The 21,837-nt window shown below is 37.2% G+C and overlaps 1 protein-coding gene across 1 annotated transcript in view; it reads right to left on the bottom strand.

Moving 5' to 3' along the window:
* Window positions 1-21,837, bottom strand: part of LOC101348076 (contactin-6-like) — a gene marked incomplete at its 3' end in the record, with an annotated part of 104,552 nt that overhangs the window by 43,656 nt on the left and 39,059 nt on the right. Inside the window, exons 5-6 of the mRNA XM_004391000.1 lie at window positions 13,173-13,376; window positions 10,796-10,898 (exon numbers count right to left, since the gene is read on the bottom strand). Of these exons, the coding sequence (XP_004391057.1) occupies window positions 10,796-10,898; window positions 13,173-13,376 (307 nt within the window). The remainder of the gene's footprint in view (window positions 1-10,795; window positions 10,899-13,172; window positions 13,377-21,837) is intronic.

A 21,837-nucleotide genomic window follows, 5' to 3' on the forward strand; every position in this document is an offset into this window, starting at 1 on the left:
TTCTACTATTGGCAGGGTCAGTCACTCAGATATGGTTTAGCAGGTCAGGTCTTATTGAAGAGGAGTTACTGGGACTGGTTGTTTGTGGCACTTACTACAGCCACCAGGGCAGGTCGGTAATAAGTGCAGGGCAGGTTCCAGTAGGCCATGCCTGTGCTGCTTGGTGATGTGATGTTAAGTGCATGGTGTAGATAGGTAGGATGTATGGGGGAGATTGTTATGTGTGGAGCTAAGATGGATATGGGAGAGAGGAGAGAGGAATAGGAGCCAAAAACATACAAAGAAACAAAAAAGAATGCTAGGGGAGCTTGCCGTTGCAGTGGAGAGATGAGAGACTTTGAAATGGAGAAAAATGAAAAGGGAAAGAGGAAGAGAAAAAAAGAATGAATGAATAAAAATCAGAAAGGGAAAAGAACAGCAAAGTTCCCAGGAATCCCACCGGTGTAGCTATGAGGTCTGGGAAAGTTGTTTTTAGGTGTTTCAGTACAGCCTGGCTAGAAGGCGTAGAGGTATACAATGCCAGGTATTCAGAGAACAGAAAGAGAAGGAAGATATAGAGACGAGAAACTGAGTAATTAAGAAAGACAAAAAGGGAAAAAGAGGGAAAAGAAAACAAAACAAATTTAAAAAAAAAGAACAAGAAAAGCCCCCCAAAAAACAGGAAGAAAAAAAAAACCAACAAAAGAACAAAGGCCCTCAGGGATCCTTCTGCACGTCTGTGCAAGCTGAGATGGCATGTTCCAAGCCATGCAGCATCGCCTGGCCAGATCAGGCTCCCAACTCAGGAAAAGGAAAATAAAACAAATAACAATTCAAAACAAACAAATGAACAAAAACCCTGGGATCATGCCAGTGCAGCAGCCCAGACCGGGAAGCAGCTTCAGCTCGAACGGAGCTCCACAGCCCCTCAGGAAGAAGCAAAGATGGTGCACGAATGCAGGTATTTGAGCGAAAGGAGGGGGAGGTGGTGAGAGGTAAGGAAGAAATCAAATGAAGTGGAAAAAAGCAACACCAGCAGCCAATAATTGGCACTCAGACAGCCGGCCCATTCAGGTGGGTGGAATCCAAGCAGCCGGTGCTTCCCACACAAGAGATTGTGGACGCAGGAAACAGAAGAAGACAAGTGGGGGTGAAGAAGGGTGGGAGGTGGGAAAGCATATATCACAAATTATCAGTTGTTTTGTCTCCCACTGGAAGCTCTGTGAAGGTGCTTTCTCATACCCTGTTTGCTGGTCTCCGATACGAGTCCAAGATGGTGGATCCACGCTGCGTTAACTGATAGGGGACCTCTGCATAAATCTCTCCTCGCTCTCCATTCTCTGTCAGTTTTCTCACTCCATTTGGTGCTTGGCTGAGTTCTTTATCTCTTCATTGGATGTTTTAGGGTTTCAGGATTGTTGTTTTCTCTGTTCGGCTTAGTTTTTCAGATCTTTGCTGTGGAGGGACGGCGTGGTGCTTCTGCCTAGAGCGCCATCTTGCCAGAAGTCCGGCATCCTCACTTTTATGTGAAGGAATTGAAGCTCAGAGGGTTTAAGTGACTACCTGTAGGTCAAACAGCTCAAACCACACAGCTGGGTCAGCTGTTCTCAAGTGTGATCCCAGGCCAGCAGCATCAGCATCATTTGGGAACTTAAATGCTGTATACAAATTCTCGTGTGTCGCCCACACTGACTGAATCAGAAACTCTAGGGATGTGAGGCTAGCAATCTGCATTTTTAACAAGCCACCTAGGTGATTCTGATGTACTCTGTAGCCAAGAACCACTGCTGTCCAATGTCTTCAGTAGCCATTTCCTTTCTATGTATATGTGTGTATCTACACGCCAATTACACAGAAATGGATGTTTCTTCTACAGGATATTTTGACCAGTGGATGCTGTGGACTTTCCATTTTAACCTCAAGATATTTCAATTCCATACTAATGACTTCAAAATTTAATGAACATAATCTCAATGTGGATTAACTTTGTTAGATAATTTTATGGAGTGTACTCCATTAAACCAATTTATTTTCTTGACAATTTTCTATATTCAGTTAAGTAATTTTCAACATTTTTTTTGTTCTTCTTTAATTTTACTTCAAGTGCTGCAGTTATTTTCTGTATCTACTTAATAATGAATATGTGATTTTTCAGTTAGTTTTTTTGCTTATGCACATGAGATGTGCAATTTGGAGAGTTTTTTTTAATTATTATTTTCCAGCTCCAAATTTTCTCTGTCAAATACTGTCAGTGCAAATTTTATCATGAAGTTTATGTTCTCCTATACATTTCTGGGAGCCCTAGAGGCGCAGAGGTTAAGCGTTTGGCTGCTAAACAAAAGATGATAGTTCGAATCCACCAGCCGCTCCTTGGAAACACTGTAGGGCAGTTCTTCTCTGTCCTATAGCATCACTGTGAGTCGGAATCAACTCGATGGCAATGGGTTTTGGTTTTGTACATTTTTAAGTTAATAGCAATTTATCAGTTTTATCCAGTTTTATTGGTTTCCAGTTTTTAATCTGTTGATGGTTCTCTTCCATTAATATTAACCCTGATTAATTAAAAATGAAAGATTATTCTGTTTATTTCTAAACTAGTCCATTCAAAAATTCTCAAAAATTTACCTTGACTGTTTCAAGGCTTCATTTGTCCTGATTGGATTGTTAGTACAATTTTTCCAAAAAAAAAAAAAAAAAACAAAACAAAACTCAAACCTGTTGCCATTGAGTCGATTCTGACTTATATAGTGACCCTATAGAACAGAGTAGAACTGCCCCATATGCTTTCTAAGGAGGGGCTAGTGGATTTGAACAGCTGACATTTTGGTTAGCAGCTGAACTCTTAACCACTGCACCACCAGGGCTCCATTTTTCCATATACTCCCAATGAATTCCTATAGCATATACCAAAGACAGGGTCAAAATCATTGTCGTTGTGTGCTGTCCAGTTGATGCAGACTCACAGGGGTTACTAGGCTATAATCTTTACAGGAGCGGATTGCCCAGTCTTTTTTCCTACAGAGCCACAGGTGGGTTCAAACCAATGACTGTTCAGTTAGCAACCCGGTGCTTAAACACTGCACTACCAGGACTCCTTAGGGTCACAATAGTCAGGTCAAATAGTGAACTCTAAGTGGAAGGGTCAAAATTCTGTGACTCTTCTTTCTTCCTTTACCCCACCTCCAATTTCATAGCAAGATGACTTGAAAAAGGGGTCAAAGGGGATTTTTAGTAATATTTTGAGTGGAATAAATATGTGCCCCTCAAAATACAGGCTAGTTTGTCATTACTTATCACACACCTATTTTAATGTTTCTATGTGTACACACACACACACACACACACAGAGTGGAAGGCAAAGGTTTATAGTTGGTGAATATAGGTGAAGGGTATATTATGATTATCCATGTATTATTCTTTCTACTTTTCTGTAGATTTGAATTTTTTCATTTTTTTCTAAGTTGTATTTATTGTTGTTGAGAATATACACAGCAAAACATACACCAATTCAACTGTTCCTACATGTTTAATTTAGTGACATTGATTACATTCTTTGAGTTGTGCAACCATTCTCACCCTCCTTTCCTGAGTTGTTCCTTTCTCATTAGTATAAATTCACTGTCCCCTAAGGTTCCTATCTAATCTTTCAAGTTGCTATTGTCACTTTGCTCCCATGTAGATAGTTATTAAAAGAGCATAGTGTTCAAGGAAGACCATTTTTACTAGTTAAGCTAAACTATTGTTTAATTTTAAAATGACTTCAGGTGATATATTTGATTTAAGACTTCAGGGCAATAGTTTCAGGGGTTCATTCACCCTCCATGGCTCCAGAAAGTTTAAAGTCCATGAGAATTTGAAATTCTGTTATACATTTTCTCCCTCTTGATCAGAATTCGTCTATGGAATCTTTGATCAAAATGTTCTGTAATGTTAGCCAGGCACCATCCAGTTCTTCCGGTCTCATGGCAAAGGATGCAGCTGTTTATGCAGGCAATTAGCCACACATTCCATATCCTCCTCCTATTCCTGACTCTCCTTCTTCCTCTGTTACTCCAGGTGAATAGAGACCAATTGTTGTGCCTTGGATGGTCGCTTTCAAGCTTTTAAGATGCCAGGCACTACCCAACAAACTCGGAGATAGAACAGAAGCACTAAACATGTTATTAGGCCAATAACTGGGATGCCCCATGAAACCATGACCCTAAACCTCAATACCAAGCAACTAAATGCCATGAAGTATTTGGTTGTACATAAGCAGCCTCAGCAGCTACTCTTTTTATTTATTTACTTATCTTTTTTAGTCATTGTTGTAAATATATCTATCACACAATTTTTGTCAGTTCAACTTTTTTACAGGTGTATCATTTATTGACAGTATCTCATTAATTAACTATGCAACCCTACCCTTAATCAATGCGATTTTTCCATCACCATTAACCTCCTTTTTTCCCCCCTCCTTCCCAGCCCTGGTAACCACTAATAAACTTTGGTCTCTATACATTTGCCTTTTCTTGTCTTATTATATAAGTGAAGTCATACAGTATTTGTCTTTTTTTTTTCCAAAGGAAATCTTATATTGCAAGGTCAAGAAAGTTTCCAGTACATTCCTTGACTGAAAAAACATTATACAGATTCTTCCAAGCAAATACATTAGGGTCAGGAGTTCTTCTAGTTTTCAAAATAGCTGGTTTGTTACAAAAACAGGGAAGTTCACAATGCATTCTCTAAGAAAAAACTATGCAGATTCTCCCATTCAGGTAAGTGAACTCAAAAGACTTATACTGGTTTTCAGTGTGCACCATGTGTAACAAGGATGGCCAAGTTACCAATCTATCCTTTGACTGAGAAACTTTGTACAGATTTTACCATTTAAGTACATGAAGTTGAAATAGTTTCCAGATTTTCAAAGTACATTGTGTGTAACAAGGACATGAAAAGTTCCCATAAATTATTGGAGAAAACACTATCCAAATTGGACAGGAAAATTTTCCATAAATTATTTGACTGAGAAAACACTACTCAGATTCTTCCATCCAAGTAAATGAAGTCAAAATAGTTTTCCAGGTTTTTAAAATATATCTTGTATTACTAGAGTGGGAACATTCCCAACACATTCTTTGAAATGACACTACAGATTCCCCCATCAAAGTACAAGAAGTTCAAAGAGTTATCTTGACTTTCAAAGTTCATAGCATGTTAAATGGAAGCGTGAGTTCCAAACACATCCAAGGTTTTTAATGTACATCATGTATAAAACAAGAGAATGTTCCCATCACATTCTTTGAATGAAAATACTTCAGTTTTTCCCATTCAAGTACGAGAAGTCAAAATACTGTGAGGATTAGTGTTCATTTTAGGGATAGACTTAGGGTTAAATAGTAAAATAGTGTTAGGATTAGTGTTGGGTTACAATTAGGATTAGGGTCTTAGGTTTAGCATTAGGGTTATGCTTGCTGTTAAGGTTAGGGTTAGGTTTAGGGTTAACTTTAGGGTTAGGTTTCATGTTAGGTTAGGATTAAGTTTTGGTTTTGTGTTATGTTAAAGAGGTAGAAGTTAGGGTTAGGGTTAGGTTTAGGATTAGTTTTAGGTTTACTGTTAGGTTTACAGTTAGTGTTAGGTTTAGGATTAGCGTTAAATTTAGGCTTTGGGTTAGGGTTAGGTTTACTTTAGGTATAGTATTATGTTTAAGTTTACATCAAGGTTTAGGGTTACTTTTTAAGGTTAGGCTTAGCTTTAGATATAAGTTAAAGGCTCGTTTTAGATTTAGATTTATAGTTAAATTTATGATTAGGTTTAGATTTAGATTTAGATTTAAGGTTAGGGTTATCTTAGGGTTATGGTTAGGTTAGGGTCTGTGTTGTATTTAGGTTTAGGTTAAGGGTTAGGTTTAGTTTAATGTTTAGGTTATTGTTTAGGGTTAGGTTTACATTTAAGGTTAGGTTTAGGTTTTAGTCTTAGGGTTTTGGTTTAGCGTTAGGGTTAGTGTTAGGTTTAGAATTAAGTTAGTGATTGAGGTCTTTTATTTTGGAGTTTGTTTGGGTTTAAGCTTAGTGTTAAGTTTGATGATAGGAATAGGGTTAGTTTTGAAGTTATGTAAACAATTAGGGTTAAGTTTAGGTTCATGTTTGAGTTAGGTTTAGGATTATGGTTATGTTTCAGTTAGGTTTAGGGTTTGATTAGTTTAAGGTTTATAGTAAGGGTTAGTTTTGTTAAGACTATGCTTAGGACTAGATTAAGGGGTAAAAATAGGTATATGGTTTGTTTTAAGGTGTGTGTTAGATTTAGTGTTACAGTTTGAGGTGAGTGTTAGGGTTATGGTTAGTATCTTAAGCTGAGTTCTCTAGAGAGGCAAGACCAGTGAAGCAAAATGATAGACCGAAATACTTATCCCAAGGAAATGGCTCACGTGGTTGTAGAGCTTGGCAAACCCCAAGTCTTTGGGTCAGGCATCAGGAGACTTCTCTGGACTCATGTAGCAACAGGGGCTGATGGACTCATGGGCTGTGGGGCTGATGAATCCAGTATTAGCATGTAAGTGGCAGGCTGCTGGCTCACAGGCTGTGGAGGATGACCAATCCCAAGATTGGAAGACAATACAGGAGGCAACTCACATGTGTTTTCTGGTTGTTATTCTGATCTTCAGTGCTATGAAATTCATGGATTTCTCCTACTATTGAGGACCAGGTGTCATTTCTCATGAATTGTACTATTATATTTTCACTTGATAGCTTTTCTCCATCATTAAGATTTTGAGAAACTATTGAGGCCAGGTTGCTGAAGGTTTCCATCATCACATCTCTGTAGAGTTTCCTCTGAGAAAGATCCAGGAATGCCCACTCCTCCTGGATAAAGTCCACAGCCACATCCTCAACAGCCACTGAGTCCATTTCCTTGCTCCAGCTTCTGGAAGTCTAAGTGAATGTGCTCTCTAAGCCCAAGAAGCCACTTCAGGAAGAGGGATGGCAGTGGAAACAGCACCACTAGGCGATCTGGAGGCAGATGAATGATGTTTGGTCCACACAGGCAGGCACAGCAGTTAAAATCCTTACTTCTGATTGCATGGATGTGCAAGAAGGTTACCCTTGGTCCCCAGCTGCCTAGGCTGGACTAACTCTCTCTGCATCACACCTGGGACCCTCATGAGACTGTCTCTGTGAGCGAGCCTCTCTGTGTCAATATTTGTCTCTTTTGATTGATTCATTTCACTCAGCATAATGCCTTCAAGATCCATCCATATTGTTGCATGTGTCAAGACTTCTACTGGCTGAGCAGTAGTCCACTGTATGTATGTACCACATTTTGTTTATCCATTCATCTGTTGATGGGAATTTAGGTTTTCCATCTTTTGGCTATTGTGAATAATGTTGCAATGAATATTGGTGTAGAAGTCTCTTTTTGAGTCTCTGCTTTCAAGTCTTTGGATATGTACCAAGGATTGGAATTGTTGGGTCATATGGTAGTTCTATTATTAGTTTTTTGAAGAAACACCACACTGTTTTCCACAATGCTGTAGCATTTTGCATTTACACCAGCAATGAATAAGGGTTCCAATTTCCCCACATGCTGGCCAACATTTATTATTTTCTTTTTCTTTTTTTAAAATTTTATCCATCCTAGTGGGAGTGAAATGATACTTCACTGAGGTTTTGATTTGCATCTGTCTGATGCCTAATAACACCAAGCATCTTTTCATGTGTTTGGTGGCCATTTGAATGTTCTCTTTGGTGAAATATCTATTCAAGTTCTTTGCCCATTTTATGATTCAGTTATTTTGTCTTTTCGTTGTTAAGTTATTGAAGTTTTATATATATTTTGATTTTTAAATTCTTATCAGATATATGATTTCCAAAAGTAGTCTCCCAGTCAGTAGCTTGTCTTTTCTCTTTTTTGGTAAATTCTTCGGAAATCCAATTTTCTTAACACCATTTATTGAAGAGACTCTTCTTTCTTTGTGGAATGGGCTTAGCATCCTTTTCAAAAACCAGTTGACCATAGATATGTGGATTTATTTCTGGACTCTCAATTCTGTTCCATGGTCTATGTGTCTATTGTTATACCAGTAGAGGGCTGTTTTGATTAATGTAGCTGTATAGTATGTTTTAAGATCAGGAAGTGTGAGTCCTTCCTTGTTCTTCTCTTTCAACATTCCTTTAGCTATTCGGGGCATCTTGACATTCCATATAAAGTTGTGGATTACTTTTTCTATTTCTGTAAAGAAAGCTGTTGTAATTTTGATTAAGATTGCATAGATCACTTTAGGTAATAGTGACATCTTAACAATGTTAAATCTTCCTGGTGTTGGGAAAATTGGCTTTTCACATGCAGAAAAATGAAACAGGACTCTTGCCTCACATTATACACAAAAACAAATGATGGATTAAGGACCTACATGTGCACACTAAAACCATAAAATTCTTGGAAGAAATAGCAAGGGCAAGACTGTCAGGCCTAGCTTGTCACAATGGATTATCTAATTTAATAACAAAAGCACAAACAGCAAATAAATAAATAAATAAATGGAACCTCATAAAAATTAAAAACTTCTGTAAATTTGAATTTTTTAGAAAAAATATAGAAACAAATACAATTAAGAAAACTAATAGGTGAGCAATTCACAGACTATATTGGTCAACCAAATTCTCTTCTGTCTGTTCCTCTTTTCTATTCTTAAACTGACCCTGGTCGCAAATTTCTCTCTTACTTTCTTCTACTGCCTCCAACACTGATGCAGAGACAAGAGGAATGGGCTGGGGAGAGATGCAAATTTATAGAATCTCTGAGTTATCTATTTCTAGTTTGATCATCCCCACTAACTCAAACACTGGTTATACAAAAATACAATGGAATTTGTATTTTGGGTTCAGATTCAATTCAATGAACATTTACTGCCTAGATGTCAAGCCTTGTGCTGGACATTTTTAAATGTATTATCAAATCCAATCTTCACAAAATACATGTACGATATGTATCATTATCACTCCTTTTGGGTGAGAATATGGAAATTCATAGAAGTTAAGTTGCATGTTTGCTAAAGGTCATATAACTCTTGAGGAAATTAGGAATCGTGCCTGCTTTCGCTGACTTCAAGAGGCCTACCATTTAGTTAAAACTTCCTACGCTCAGGGTTGGAATTCAGGTGAGCCTAAGTTTGAATCACTCTCCTCCTCTTAACAGAATCATGAAATTGAAAAGGTTGCTTGTTCAATCTGGGCCTCATCTTAATTATATATAATAAAAATATAACATGCTTTGCAATATTATAAAAATTAGAAATATCATATAATAAATGCTTAGTCATAGTTGCCTAAGAAATGAAAATTATTACTTTAGATTCTTGAGAACTTGTCTCAATGATTTTCAAAGTTATTTTATTATGCAAGAGTATTTTTTTTTTAATTCCAGGAATCCATATTTTCTGATTCCAAGTATGATGGAATGGGCTATTAATATTCTTTTCAGTTGCTCTCTTTCATTAGTTTACTTTTTAAATCAGTCATCTAATTCTCAAAGTATTTTCCTGACAAACACTTGGTTTCTTTGTAAACTTTAATTTCTGAGAAAGCTTTAAAATGGTGAAATTTCATCATTTCTTAAAAAACAGGCAAACAAAACTGATTTAAAGCCTCTGCCACTTTCTTAAGAATCATTCAATCAATGGATAATTATTTATTGGACAAATACTACAGGACAGACCAGTACTGTTCAAAAATAAAATATGATCTCTTAAACCCATGAGAAATGAATAACCTGAGAAATGTAATTTAAAGATCCACAAAATATCAGACATAGAAAGACACCTAGCAGATTTAGTAACCAGCATTATTTGGATTAATTATTATATTTAGTTAATGACAAGACTAGTGATTTTTAGGATGTTTTACAGAGTTTGGAGTGTAAACCACTCCTTCTAAGTTTGGCGGCCACATTAGAAATAGAGCTGGATTTAAAGGTAAGTCTTCAAAGCTCACAGTGAGAGTTAAGCCTCTTAGTACGTAAAGTATGTTTTGTAAACCAGAAGAATCAGTATTGCCTGGGATGTTGTTAGAAACGAAGTTAGACCTCATCCTATATCTATAGAACCAGAATCCCAATTTAACTATATTCCCAGGTAATTCATATGAACATCCATGCTCAAGAAGTGCAGATCTAGTCTACCTGTCATTTGTTTACTGGGTACTAATGTTTACAGACATAGCAATGAAATTCGAGTGTCACCAAAAGATGTAGAGATGTTCTGTTTGCTCCATGCAAAAACGCAGATATTTGGTTGGCTTAAAAACATTCCAAACATGACCCTAACAAACACTCATCTGAGTAAGACCAAATGCATCCTCTACATAGGGCAGGTTTGGCTCAATTCTAATTATCTGCTATGAACAATGGCCTTTAATTGGTCTTATTTTGAAAATGAACAGGCCAAGTATTTCATTTACAAGAATTGCTGATTGATTAAGCAAGGAGACACTCCAGGCAGTGTATTTCTGGATGCAGGATAAGATGGAACGAAGGATGTGTCAAAGGTTTAGTAATTTGTCCATCATCTTATGCAAGTGCAATTATTCCCTTGAAATGTGCTGGCTTAAGGGGTCTCATTATGCTCAAACTAGAGGAAATATCAGCACATTTAGGGGAGCCATTGCAGCCCTGATCATTTTCAGAGTATTAGACGTGTTTGTTTAAATTCCAATTAGAAAGTTTCACTTTGCCCAGCATTTTTTTTTGTAATTTACATTAGAGCAATGTTTGAATAACAAAAAGGTTTAAAAAAATTAAAGCAACTAAGAAAATGAAACAAAACAAAACAAAACCGCCTTACTTTCCAAGGGCAAAGCATTCCAGTTTTACAGATGAATCCTTTGCAGCTTGTATTGATTCAGGAAAACGCACTTCAATCTTTGGTTCATACTCCCCCATCACACCTGTTAAATATCAAAAGAGCTAGCGGCATTTCTGGAGAACAGACGTTTTCTATGAAGTAAATGCTGCGTTAATGAAAACCTGATCATTCCGTCTTTCAGTTAACAGTATTTTTCTATACTTTAATGGGAGACAGAGGACAAGGAAACTTCATGATGCTATTGAAGGAATTAATTCATCCTCCTCCCCCCTAAAACAGAAAAAATGTGTATATATATATATATATAAGATGTATCATAAGATCAGAGTAGAGACATACCAAATTTCCTTATCTTCCACGTCATATCAGCATCTTAATAAGAATTAGTGTTTTCAGTTAAGAACTAGATTCTAAAATGCTTCTGAGTTTAAAAAAAAAAAAAGGTTCATTCTCTAGTGATATCCAGATCCCTCACCCCTTCATGAAACTCATGGGGCCATATGTGTTTAAGAATAAGGAAGCTTTCAGATAATTCTGTAAAAGGACTGATGTGGCACCTCTAACTCCAAAATATCAGTATTTCTGCAACAAAATATATCCAGTAATCACACTAATGGGGTAGATAAAGACACATACATTCTCATGTCACCTCAGTAAGGTTTTGCTGTTAAATTAGTTACACTTACGCAAAGCTTTTGGGTTTTCAGAGGATTTTTTAAAATTTCTAATAAGGAATTGTGTGTATGGATTAAGGTAAGACTAAGACAGATGTCTAATGCATTTTAGACACTATATCTACCAGAGGAGTTATAACAAACAGCAATATATTGCTAGGTTATACTCATGAACCTAATTAATTTAATCAAGGACAAGTCAAGATTTCTTAAAAAGTTAGATAAAACTTCTTATTTATGTACTGAACACCAGAGTAATACATTCCCAAGTAGATAGTTGATCAGTGACCAATACCATTTCAGAAAATGTGAAATTTATAAAATATATGTAAAATAAAAATACCTCATTTTATGACCTTGATCATTTCAAAATATTTGAAGATGGTATGGTTGAAGAGGTAGAGTACTACTTCATTTAACTGAAATGGTAATTTTTAAATTTTTTTCTATTTGTTTAACACCTGTGCTTTCTTAGGTGCCAACTTACAGAAGAGGCTTGATTTTGCATATTATGTATAATATTTCTGGTCTATTTTTTTTACAATAAATACGTTCAAGGAAATGGAGGAAGTGGAAGAACTAAGGAATTTAGAAGGGAAGAGTCTGAAACTAAGAATAGACAGAAAAAAAATAGAAAAAATGTGGCAGAATCTCTAGGTATATTGTTAGCTTAGAAGCTCTTGCAGTCATCAACGGAGTTTTTAGAGTACTCACTAAAAGAGGTAAATTGGACTTATGAATAATAATTCTGAATTAACACCATTTGGGTGGTTAATGGTTATAAAAGTTCTGTCATAAGAGCTCCTTGTATAAAGCTGGTTCCAAAATTCTGCTATCCGTGATTAGCATTATATTCTTGCTCTCCTTAAACTCCTCTGGGGTGGTCGGGAGGAGAAAAAACTGTGAGGTATTGCATTTCAAGTACAGAATTTGATCATAAAATGTACCAACAGATTTTCTATCTTTACTTTTCCCACTGTGAACATTTAATTAAAGAATCAACTACAGGATGTTTCCGCTTCAATGACTTGCTTAGACCTTCTAGCTCTCTAAATCTTGTACTAGCTATAACTTGACTCAACTACAAACCTCATCAGAGACCAATCTGAATTATGTTCCTTGGATGAATATAATTACTATGAAAATCTTGTTTCGTTTTTCTTTAGAATGCTCATAATTATTGTTGGTTTGCTTTGCTTTCCTTGGATATGAACTTTTTTCCCCATTTTGCTGGCCATGTAAATAAAGGATAAGCAAAAAAGGCAAATATGGAAAAGAAAGGGGCATTTTAAAAAGCTGCACTATATGTTCATTAGAAATATATTAGTTAAATTATATAAACTTGGCAGCACACACACGTGCACACACACACATATCAACTCCCCCAAACAGTATCTTTTTTTTTTTTCAAAATAGTCCTTAAGCAAATAAAAGATAACTGATTCCAGTGCCAAAGGAGAGAAGGCACAGTATGCACGGAACCACGTATGCTGTATCATGTGGGTGAGTTATAGAAATTCAGTTGTATTTTTTATAATACCCAATTCATATTTGTAAACTGAACCTAAACTCATAGATGTTATGGCTACACTGAACAACAGTGAAGCAGAAAACTCTGCAGATCTCACCAGGCTTCAAGAGCCACGGACAAAGCATATTCCCAAGATAACTCATCATCTTACCATCAGTGCGCTGCACTAATGGAGTGGGTGGTCCTTGCACACTTCTCTGGGCTTCCTTGTTTGTTATGAAGCAAGTGTAGTTGCCCACGTCTGATGGTTCCACTTTGGCAATGTACAAGTTTCCTGTCTCCTGAGATACAAACCGTCTGTTGTCCTCCTGGACATATAAGGGGTTATCATTGAAGGTCCATGCATAAGATAAAGCTGGGAAACAGAAAAAAAAAAATATTATCCTTACTGTATTCATTCTTATTTTAAAGTTTTGTGGCCTACTTCTCTCATTAGACTAACCACGTCCCCGTTTGCCGAGTTTATACCTGTTGTCTTGATATAATGATTAATGTCCTTGGGTGGCACAAATGGTTTGTTCTTGATGACTAACCTAAAGGTTGGTAGTTTGAACCCCCTCAGTGGTACTGTGGAATAAAGGCCTGGCAATCTGCTTCAGTAAAGATTACAGTCAAGAAAACTCTATAGAACAGTTCCACTCTGTAACACATGGTGTCACCCTAAGTCAGAATCAACTTGATAGCAGCAAGTTTGTGTGTGTGTGTGTGTGTTTAATACTCAGATATATCCCAGTTGGGATGATGAATTATATGGCCACTTTGCTCATCATTGGTTTTTGGAATTTAAGGTTGAGCCTGGGAATGATGATAGGATGTCAAGGGAATACATTGAGGAACTAATTATAAAAAAGCAACAATACATATAAAAACCTCAGGATGCACACTAAGCTTCTTCAGTAATACTCACTTAGGAGCAGTGTTTCTCAATGAATAGTCAGAAGAGCACCTGCATTAAATATGCTTAGGGGTACTTGTTAAAAATTTAACTGAACATGTTAACTTAAAAAATTCAAGTTCAAGGGATGTACCAAAGATCTAGGGATTCATTTATTCAATCATTACATAATTTCTGATCAACTACTCTGTGACAGTTTTAGGACTTAGAGTACAACAAAGTAAAGCTGTGCCCCCAGAAAGCTCACACCAGTTACCACTAGTTACGGCTAATGTAGGTAATATTAATGTGGGATGACATGTATTTTGAGGCGTCATACGGAGTCCAGAGAAAGGGCCTAGAAGAACTAATGTCCATGCTGAAACCAGCAGGAAGAATGGGTGCCATCCAAGCAGTAGATGAGTAGATAGACATTGATCAGAGAGCACACAGCATGAGCAGAAGTTTGAAGATGGAAGATCACTTTTGCTGAACATCAAGCAGTCCATCCCTGAAAATCTTATATGTGAATATGAGTACATATATATAATCAACATACTATAAAATTCACAGATGTTAAGTGTTGAGTTCAATTGATTGTAACAACTACATACCTTATGTAAACACCGCCCCAAAATAAAATACGGAACATTTCCATCTCAGAAAGTTTTCTCACACCCCTTTCTGGTCAGTTCCATCACTGCAACCACTACCTGATTTCTGTCACCATAGATTAGTTCTGTTCATATTTGGATTTCATAAAAATGGAATTGAACACCATATACTATGTTGTGTCTGATTTATTTCATTTAACATAATATTTTTAGTATTCATCTATGTTTTTGTGACTGACAGTCCTTCTTTCCATTTAATTGCTGAGTACCATTCCATGTTATGAACATACCGAAATTTGTTTAACCATTTTCCTGTTGATGAACATTTGGATAGTTTCCAGTTTTGGGTCATTATGTGCTGGGCCAAAGGAAAGATTCTTTCATAAGAGTGTGGACATTCTCGTTTGTTTTGGGTAAGTTCCTAGCAAGTCATATGGTAGATATATGTTTAACTTAAATAAATAAATAAACTGTCAAAGAATTTTCCAATGTGGTTGTACCATTTTACACCACTGCCAGTAATGCATAACAGTTCCATTTGCTCCACATCCTTGTAAAAATTATGGGCTGCTAATATTTTTTATTTTAACCATAAATCTTTCAGTGAAGGAAAATATTCTCATGGATTAGGCTTTGTAAGAGTGGTCCTATCTGAAGACTACAAAATCATATGTATCATGGAAATTAGGTAGAATGGAAATTATTGTCTAGAATACGGCAGTGAAAGAATACACCTTGTTCAAAAAGAGACCTCCAAAATAAGTAGAGTGAATAAATACTAAGGGTGAGGAAGAGGAATATATGTCTATGACAGTGTGTCAAAAAGATCTTCCCTGTATGGACATTCACACACTCAGAAATCAGAGGACAGCATCTCATGCAACTAGAGGCCTCTTGTCCCAGCAGAGGTTGCAGGTCATCTGTACTTACATTAAAAACTGGTGCAGAAGCAAGACAAAAGAGATTAGTTTTCCTGATGTTACCTAGCAGTCTTCCTCAGCTGGAAACATATCACCTGAAACATTCTTCAATGAATTTAATTTTTCAAAAGGTTGAGATGACACTAAAGATTGACAACCATTCTGCAGTTAACTCTGATCTATATAGAAAACTTTTAGGGAGGTGGAAGTGTGAGAACATTGCCATCTTTTGTTATCCCTTTCTCATACACACACACACACACACACACACACACAAACTGTAAATAAATATATATATGTGTGTATGTATCTTTATATCTACGTCTACACCTGTATCTATCTATATCCTAACAATACTCAGGAAACCAGAGTTAAACTAAATAAAGAAAGAAAGAAAAAGGGAGAGGAAGAGAGGGTGGTGGAAGCAAAGGAAGAGGAGGGAGAGAGCGAGGACGGAAGAGTGAGTCTACAAAAAAGACCATTAATAGTGATGAGGAGCTAAAGAATTAAATTCTGACAGCAAGTTCATAGATTATGTCAATAAGAAACAAAGGGCCCAGCAACTTAAAACAAACTCATCTGTAGAGACCAGACTCTGATATTGTTCTCAGGAATAAAGAAGATATGAAAGAAATATATGATGAAAATCAACGAAAACAAAAATGCCATTTATGCATGAAATGTAAAATTGCAAAAAGTGGCATTAAATCTATAAGAGTAGTGCCAGGTGGATAAAAAATCCCAAATGTATTGTTATATGATATAAATCAGTATGTCTAATATGATCCAACTAAAAAGTCTATATTTGTGTGTGGCTATTTGTGTATATTTATATAAATTATTGTATTTAAAATCCTGGGTGTGTATACAGTGGTTATCTCAAGGGGATGGGAGTGTTTATCTCAAGGGAGAGAAATACAAGACTTTTATTGTCTACATAATGTGTTTCTGTCATATTAGAATATTTAATTACTATGCTTTACTTGTGTAAATGCAGAAAGAAACAATAGCATGAAAATAGTGCCAAGGAAGCTAAACACTAGAATGAACTACAACTTGTCAAATATAAGATGGATAATATTTTTTTATTCTTATTCTGAAGAGTTCAAACTCTGAACTGTTCGAACGGTTATTCAGAGCATTGATTCCCAAACCTGGATACATAGTAGAATCACTAAGAAAGCTTGTTAAAATACAAGGAAATCCTATGGAGCACTTCCACTCTGTAACACATGGAGTCGCCATGAGTCAAAATCGACTAGACAGCAGTTGGTTTAACTCGACTCCTAGCCATTTGGTTTCATTGCATCTGAGTGGGGTACCATGGAATCTGTATTTTCAGTATCCTCCAAATGACTCATGCAGTTGATCCATGTGTTCAGAGCACACCTTATTGAGAGGGGAATTAAGAATCTTGAGTGGACCATGAGGCAGGTAGCCAAACATACCAAAGACCAGAAGCTGTCATAAAAAAAGGATAAGAGCTTATATTTTGACCTGGAAAAGATTTTGGAAAAATATTAGAGCAGTCTTCATATATTGAAGGGCTGTCATGTACATAAAGGGGTAAATCAAACCCTCTCCATTGAAATCCAGATGGCAAAAGTAGGACTTGTGATTGTTGGAGGCTAGAGAATGCTGCTTGACCCTTAATATAATGAAGAATAGACTAAACTTTAGCACTATAGCAGGAGATGATTTATGAGGTAGTGAGCTCTCTATCATTAGAATTGATCAAGCAGAGAATGGATGACCATTTCTTGAGATGGTGCAAAAAAGATTAAGTTTTGTAAAAGGATGGGAGGTTAAACCTATGCTTCTATGAATGGACTACTGCACCCTCAAAATTCCTTTGAGTTCCCTGAGAGTCTATGTTTTTAGATCAAGTATGCATAAATACAGTTCACTTTTTATTTTTGAAAATATGCTTTGACATTCTTATCTTGTTCTCAGGTATTGAAACTTCTCTTTCTTGTGCAAATCCCTACTGGAGGCTTTCATCGTTTCATGTGGTCTCCTGCTTCTACACTTCTTTACTGATGTCCTTTGCTGCCTCACTTCTAAGCCTTGTTGCTCTGTCTCTGCCAAAGAGATGCTCAAAGGGGCTTTGTCTGAAACTAGAGAGCCGTCTACACAGTAAATTATTCTTCAAAATAAAGAGGAGGAAAAAATGTAGTTCAGTTTCCCCTGTTGTCATTGACTCCTCATCTTTTGAACCTTTTGTGAAATAAAGACAATCTTGAGCAAATTCCCAGGGCTATATCTCAGCATAGGGATCCACATTCAATGCCTGTTTGGGGAGAGGAATAGGCTCTAGCTCTCTGAAATCCATTGTAACCTTGTTCACTTAACAGAAATTACAGGTTGCTGCTAGGTGCCCAAGAAATCTTTATATTCTTCACCCTATAATCTTGGAACCTGAGACGGTAATTTCCATCTCTCCCTTGGTGAATTCATTTTTACCTTAGTTGCTAAAACTTTCCAATCTGTCCCTACATGTGGTGTATCCTTCAAGAGTGGAACGTTTAGTTGCTGCTGGAAGAATCTGGTCCAGAAATAGGGAAGATTACATAAAGCATAATAATAAATTCGCAAAGCACTTTCATTTCATACCCTAGTCATCATCCCAACAAGTATTTTGTGAAGCTAATTGGCTATTGCTAATATGCTCATTATATAGAAGTGGATACTGGGCCTAGGAGTATAAACATAATTTCCCAAATTCATACTGCTAATGCCTGGAAGGGGTAGGATTTGAACCTAGACCTGTCAGCTGTTAAAACCTTTGCTCCTTCCATGATATAATCTTGCTACTTATCTAAAACAATTGATATTTTTCTATGTCAATCTCCATCTTGCCTCTCCTTCTTCACCCTCAGACTTCCTTTGAAACTACCAACTCCCTGCCTATCCAAACCTATCTGAATTCTAGGATAATCAGTCCTTCAATTCTGTCTCCCATCAACATTGCCTGTGGCCTGTTTCCTCAGAATCTTGTAGTATAAAAGGCTAACCTGTCACATTAAATTACTCCAAAGTGCTTATAGCTAATATTAGCTGGCGATAGGACACATATGTAAAATGTCAAAGAAGTCATTTTTCTCTTTAAAAGGGGTGGAAACAGAGGCTCTCAAACTGCAGCGAGCAGCAGATTGGCCTGGAGGGTTTGTTAAAACACAAATTGCTGGATACTAATCTCAGAGTTTCTGATGCAGTAGGTCTAGGAGGAAGCCCGAGAATTTGCATTTCTAGAAGTTCCCAGGTTATGCTGATGCTGGGAATCTTGAAACCATGCTTTGAGAACCACTGCTACATTGTCATTAATGCCATCAAGTCCAGTCTGACTCATAGCGACCCTATGGACAACAGAATGAAGCAATGTCAGGTCCTGCCCCATCCTCACAATCGTTGCTATGCTTGAGCCCAACATTACAGCTACTATGTCAATCCATCTCATTGGGGGTCTTCCTCTTTTACGCTGACCCTCTACTTTAACAAGCAGGATGTCCTTTTCCAGGTACTGGTCCCTCCTGATAACATGTCCAAAGTACCTGAGAAGAAGTTTGGCCATTCTCACTTCTAAGGAGCATTCTGGCTGTACTTCTTCCAAGACAAATTTGTTTGTTCTTTTGGCAGTTCATGGTATATTCAATATTCTTCACCAACACCATAATTCAAAGGCATCAATTCTTCTTTGGTCTTCCTTATTCATTGTTCAACTTTCACATTCCAACCAACAATAATCATCAATGCCTCTTGATTGCATGTTTGATCAATTTCAGACGGTAAGATTTTCACTGGCCAATTTTTTTCAGAAATAGACTGCCAAGTCCTTCCTAGTCTGTCTTAGTCTGGAAGCTTCACTGAAACCTGTCCACCATGGGTGACCCTGCTGGTATTTGAATTTACTGGTGGCATAGCTTTCAGCATCACTGCAACACGAAAGCCACCACAGTCAACAAACTGACAGACAAGTAGTGGACCACTGCTATAAATGGTAAAAGTTCCACTCTGCATAATCATCTCGGAAGGGGAATGGTTTTGAACAAATGGTGGCTGCCTTATATATCTGTCTTTGGATGGTTTTGTTGGAGCCTGGAGAAGAAGTGATTCCTCCATTCATATATTCGTAGAATGTCAGGGATGAAAGGTATTTGAGAGATTGTCTAGCCCAGTCTCCTCATTTCATAGGCAAAGAAGCAGAGCAGAAAACTTCTAACAGCAGAACTGAGACTAGAATCCAGGTGCCCTTTCATGTCCCTCTGTCAATTGGTGAAGACGTTAAGCTGGGAGCAGCTCCTGCCATTGTATTTTTCAATCTTCCCTGTTCCCTTCTCCGCATGGGCTGTCCCTTTCCATTTGCCCAAACAGCCTGCAACCAAAACCAAATCCATTGCCATTGAGTCGATGCGGACTCAGAGCAACCCTATAGGACAGAGTAGATCTGCCCCATAGGGTTTCAAAGGAGCGGCTGAAGGATTTCAACTGCTGACCTTTTGGTTAGCAGCCAAATGCTTAACCACTGCACCACCAGGGCCCCAGTCAGCCTGCAGTGGGGGCTTTATTTTCTTCCATCTTCAGGCACTGCCGTACTTAATTTGTATGTTTTTTAATGGGGAAAGAAAAAAAAAAACCTTGCAAATTAGAAGTTTAAAAATCTTCCCGTTTGGCTTTTTCTTAATTAAATGAATAATTCATGAGCCACTTATGTTGAAACCATTGAATTTTTAAATATTTTCTCCACCATCTATGACATTTATCTGTTATTAATGATTGTGATGCATTTTCACTATGATGATTCAGCAGTAACATTAGAACCGAATGATATTTGGCCCTTCCTCAAGCATTTTCTGTAGTTTCACATGACACCATCCTCTACAATTTTATTATTATTAGAAATGGCAGATCTGCAGTAAGCTATTGAAGACTATCTGCTGCTCTCTCAAGCATACAACAAATCCTATTTTCCCCAGAGCATGATTATGTTTTGACATCTTTTATAGTCCTATGTCTTGTACGGTGATATTTAAAATACAAACACAAAGATATATGCAATCATACCCATTATATGGGATGTAATTTTTATTGGGGGGGAAGTATCTCATGTGCAAGAGACCAATAATGATAAATATTTACACTGAGAACTTCTATTGGCTTTGTAGAATGGATCTAAAAATTGGTAGCATGTTTCTTTAGGTAGGAAATAAATGAGTAGAATAAAGAATGTGAAGCACTGTGCTCAGATTTAAAGGATAAATCCCCCCTCTGTATTATTCCAGAACTAATGTCCTTTACTGAAAACCTTGTGAAATGCTCCAGGGTTAAATGGTACTGACTCTTGGGTGGTAAATCATGGTTATGCTAGTTCAATGGCAAAGACCTAATTCAAGAACAATAATTCCTTTTTCTGGGTTGAAGTTATTGCCATTGGTGTCCAGCAGGTTTATGATGTAACCAAAAAATTGTCCCAACATGCTTATAATTCATTTCTATTTGAGTTCCTATTCATTCAACAATTACTGCTTGACCACCTGGATTTTATTAGATTTCTCCCGATTTACACACCTCTTGTCTGGAATCATGGAGATGATTGTCTTTGTGGCCTACAGACCACTAAGTAAAGGCTCCCTGAGTTCCTATTATTGCTAAGTTACAAAGGACTGTAGGAAATGATCATGCACTGGCAACTTCTAGCTGGAGAAGGAATGAAATCACAGCCAGCTTCTAGTTGAACTGCTGGGAAACCTCAAATTCTGAGGAAGACTGGTCACGTCATGGGATATAAATATCCAAGGACTAGATTTCCCTTTTTCTTCCCAATTCCTGTCCTCCATAGGTGTGCTTAATACAGCAAATGGAAGAGATGGGCTATACAAGTGGTTCTCAGCCTCAGATGAGTTTCTTTCCCAGGGACATTGGCAATGTCTGGAGACATTTTTGGTTCTCACAACTGAGGCTGGGGACTACAGGCATCTTGTGGGTAGAGGCTAAGCATATTGCTATCTTGTGGTTGTGTCTATTTCCTTGATCAGTCCTAAATTCCCTCAAACTCCATACAATATGTATATCCAACTGCCTACTCAAAAATTTCACTTTTATGTCTAAATGTGGAAGCGTTTGAAATTTAACATGTCCTAAAACAAATTCCCTACAGGACTGAGTAGACCTGCCCCATAGGGTTTCCAAGGAGTGGCTGGTGGATTCAAACCGCTGATCTTTTGGTTAGCAGCTGAGCTCTTAACCACTGAGCCATCAGGGTTCCTTTTGTCTTTGTCTTTTTTTTTTTTTTTTGGTTTGTTTTTTGTCTGTTTGTTTAAAACAAATCACAAATCGCCAGTTTCTTCTCTCACCCCAAAACCCACTCCTCCTTCACTATTCCCATCCCAGTAAGTAGCACTCCATTCTTCC

This window comes from Trichechus manatus, unplaced genomic scaffold (assembly GCF_000243295.1).
Source record: "Trichechus manatus latirostris isolate Lorelei unplaced genomic scaffold, TriManLat1.0 scaffold00389, whole genome shotgun sequence".
NCBI classification, from domain to species: domain Eukaryota; kingdom Metazoa; phylum Chordata; class Mammalia; order Sirenia; family Trichechidae; genus Trichechus; species Trichechus manatus.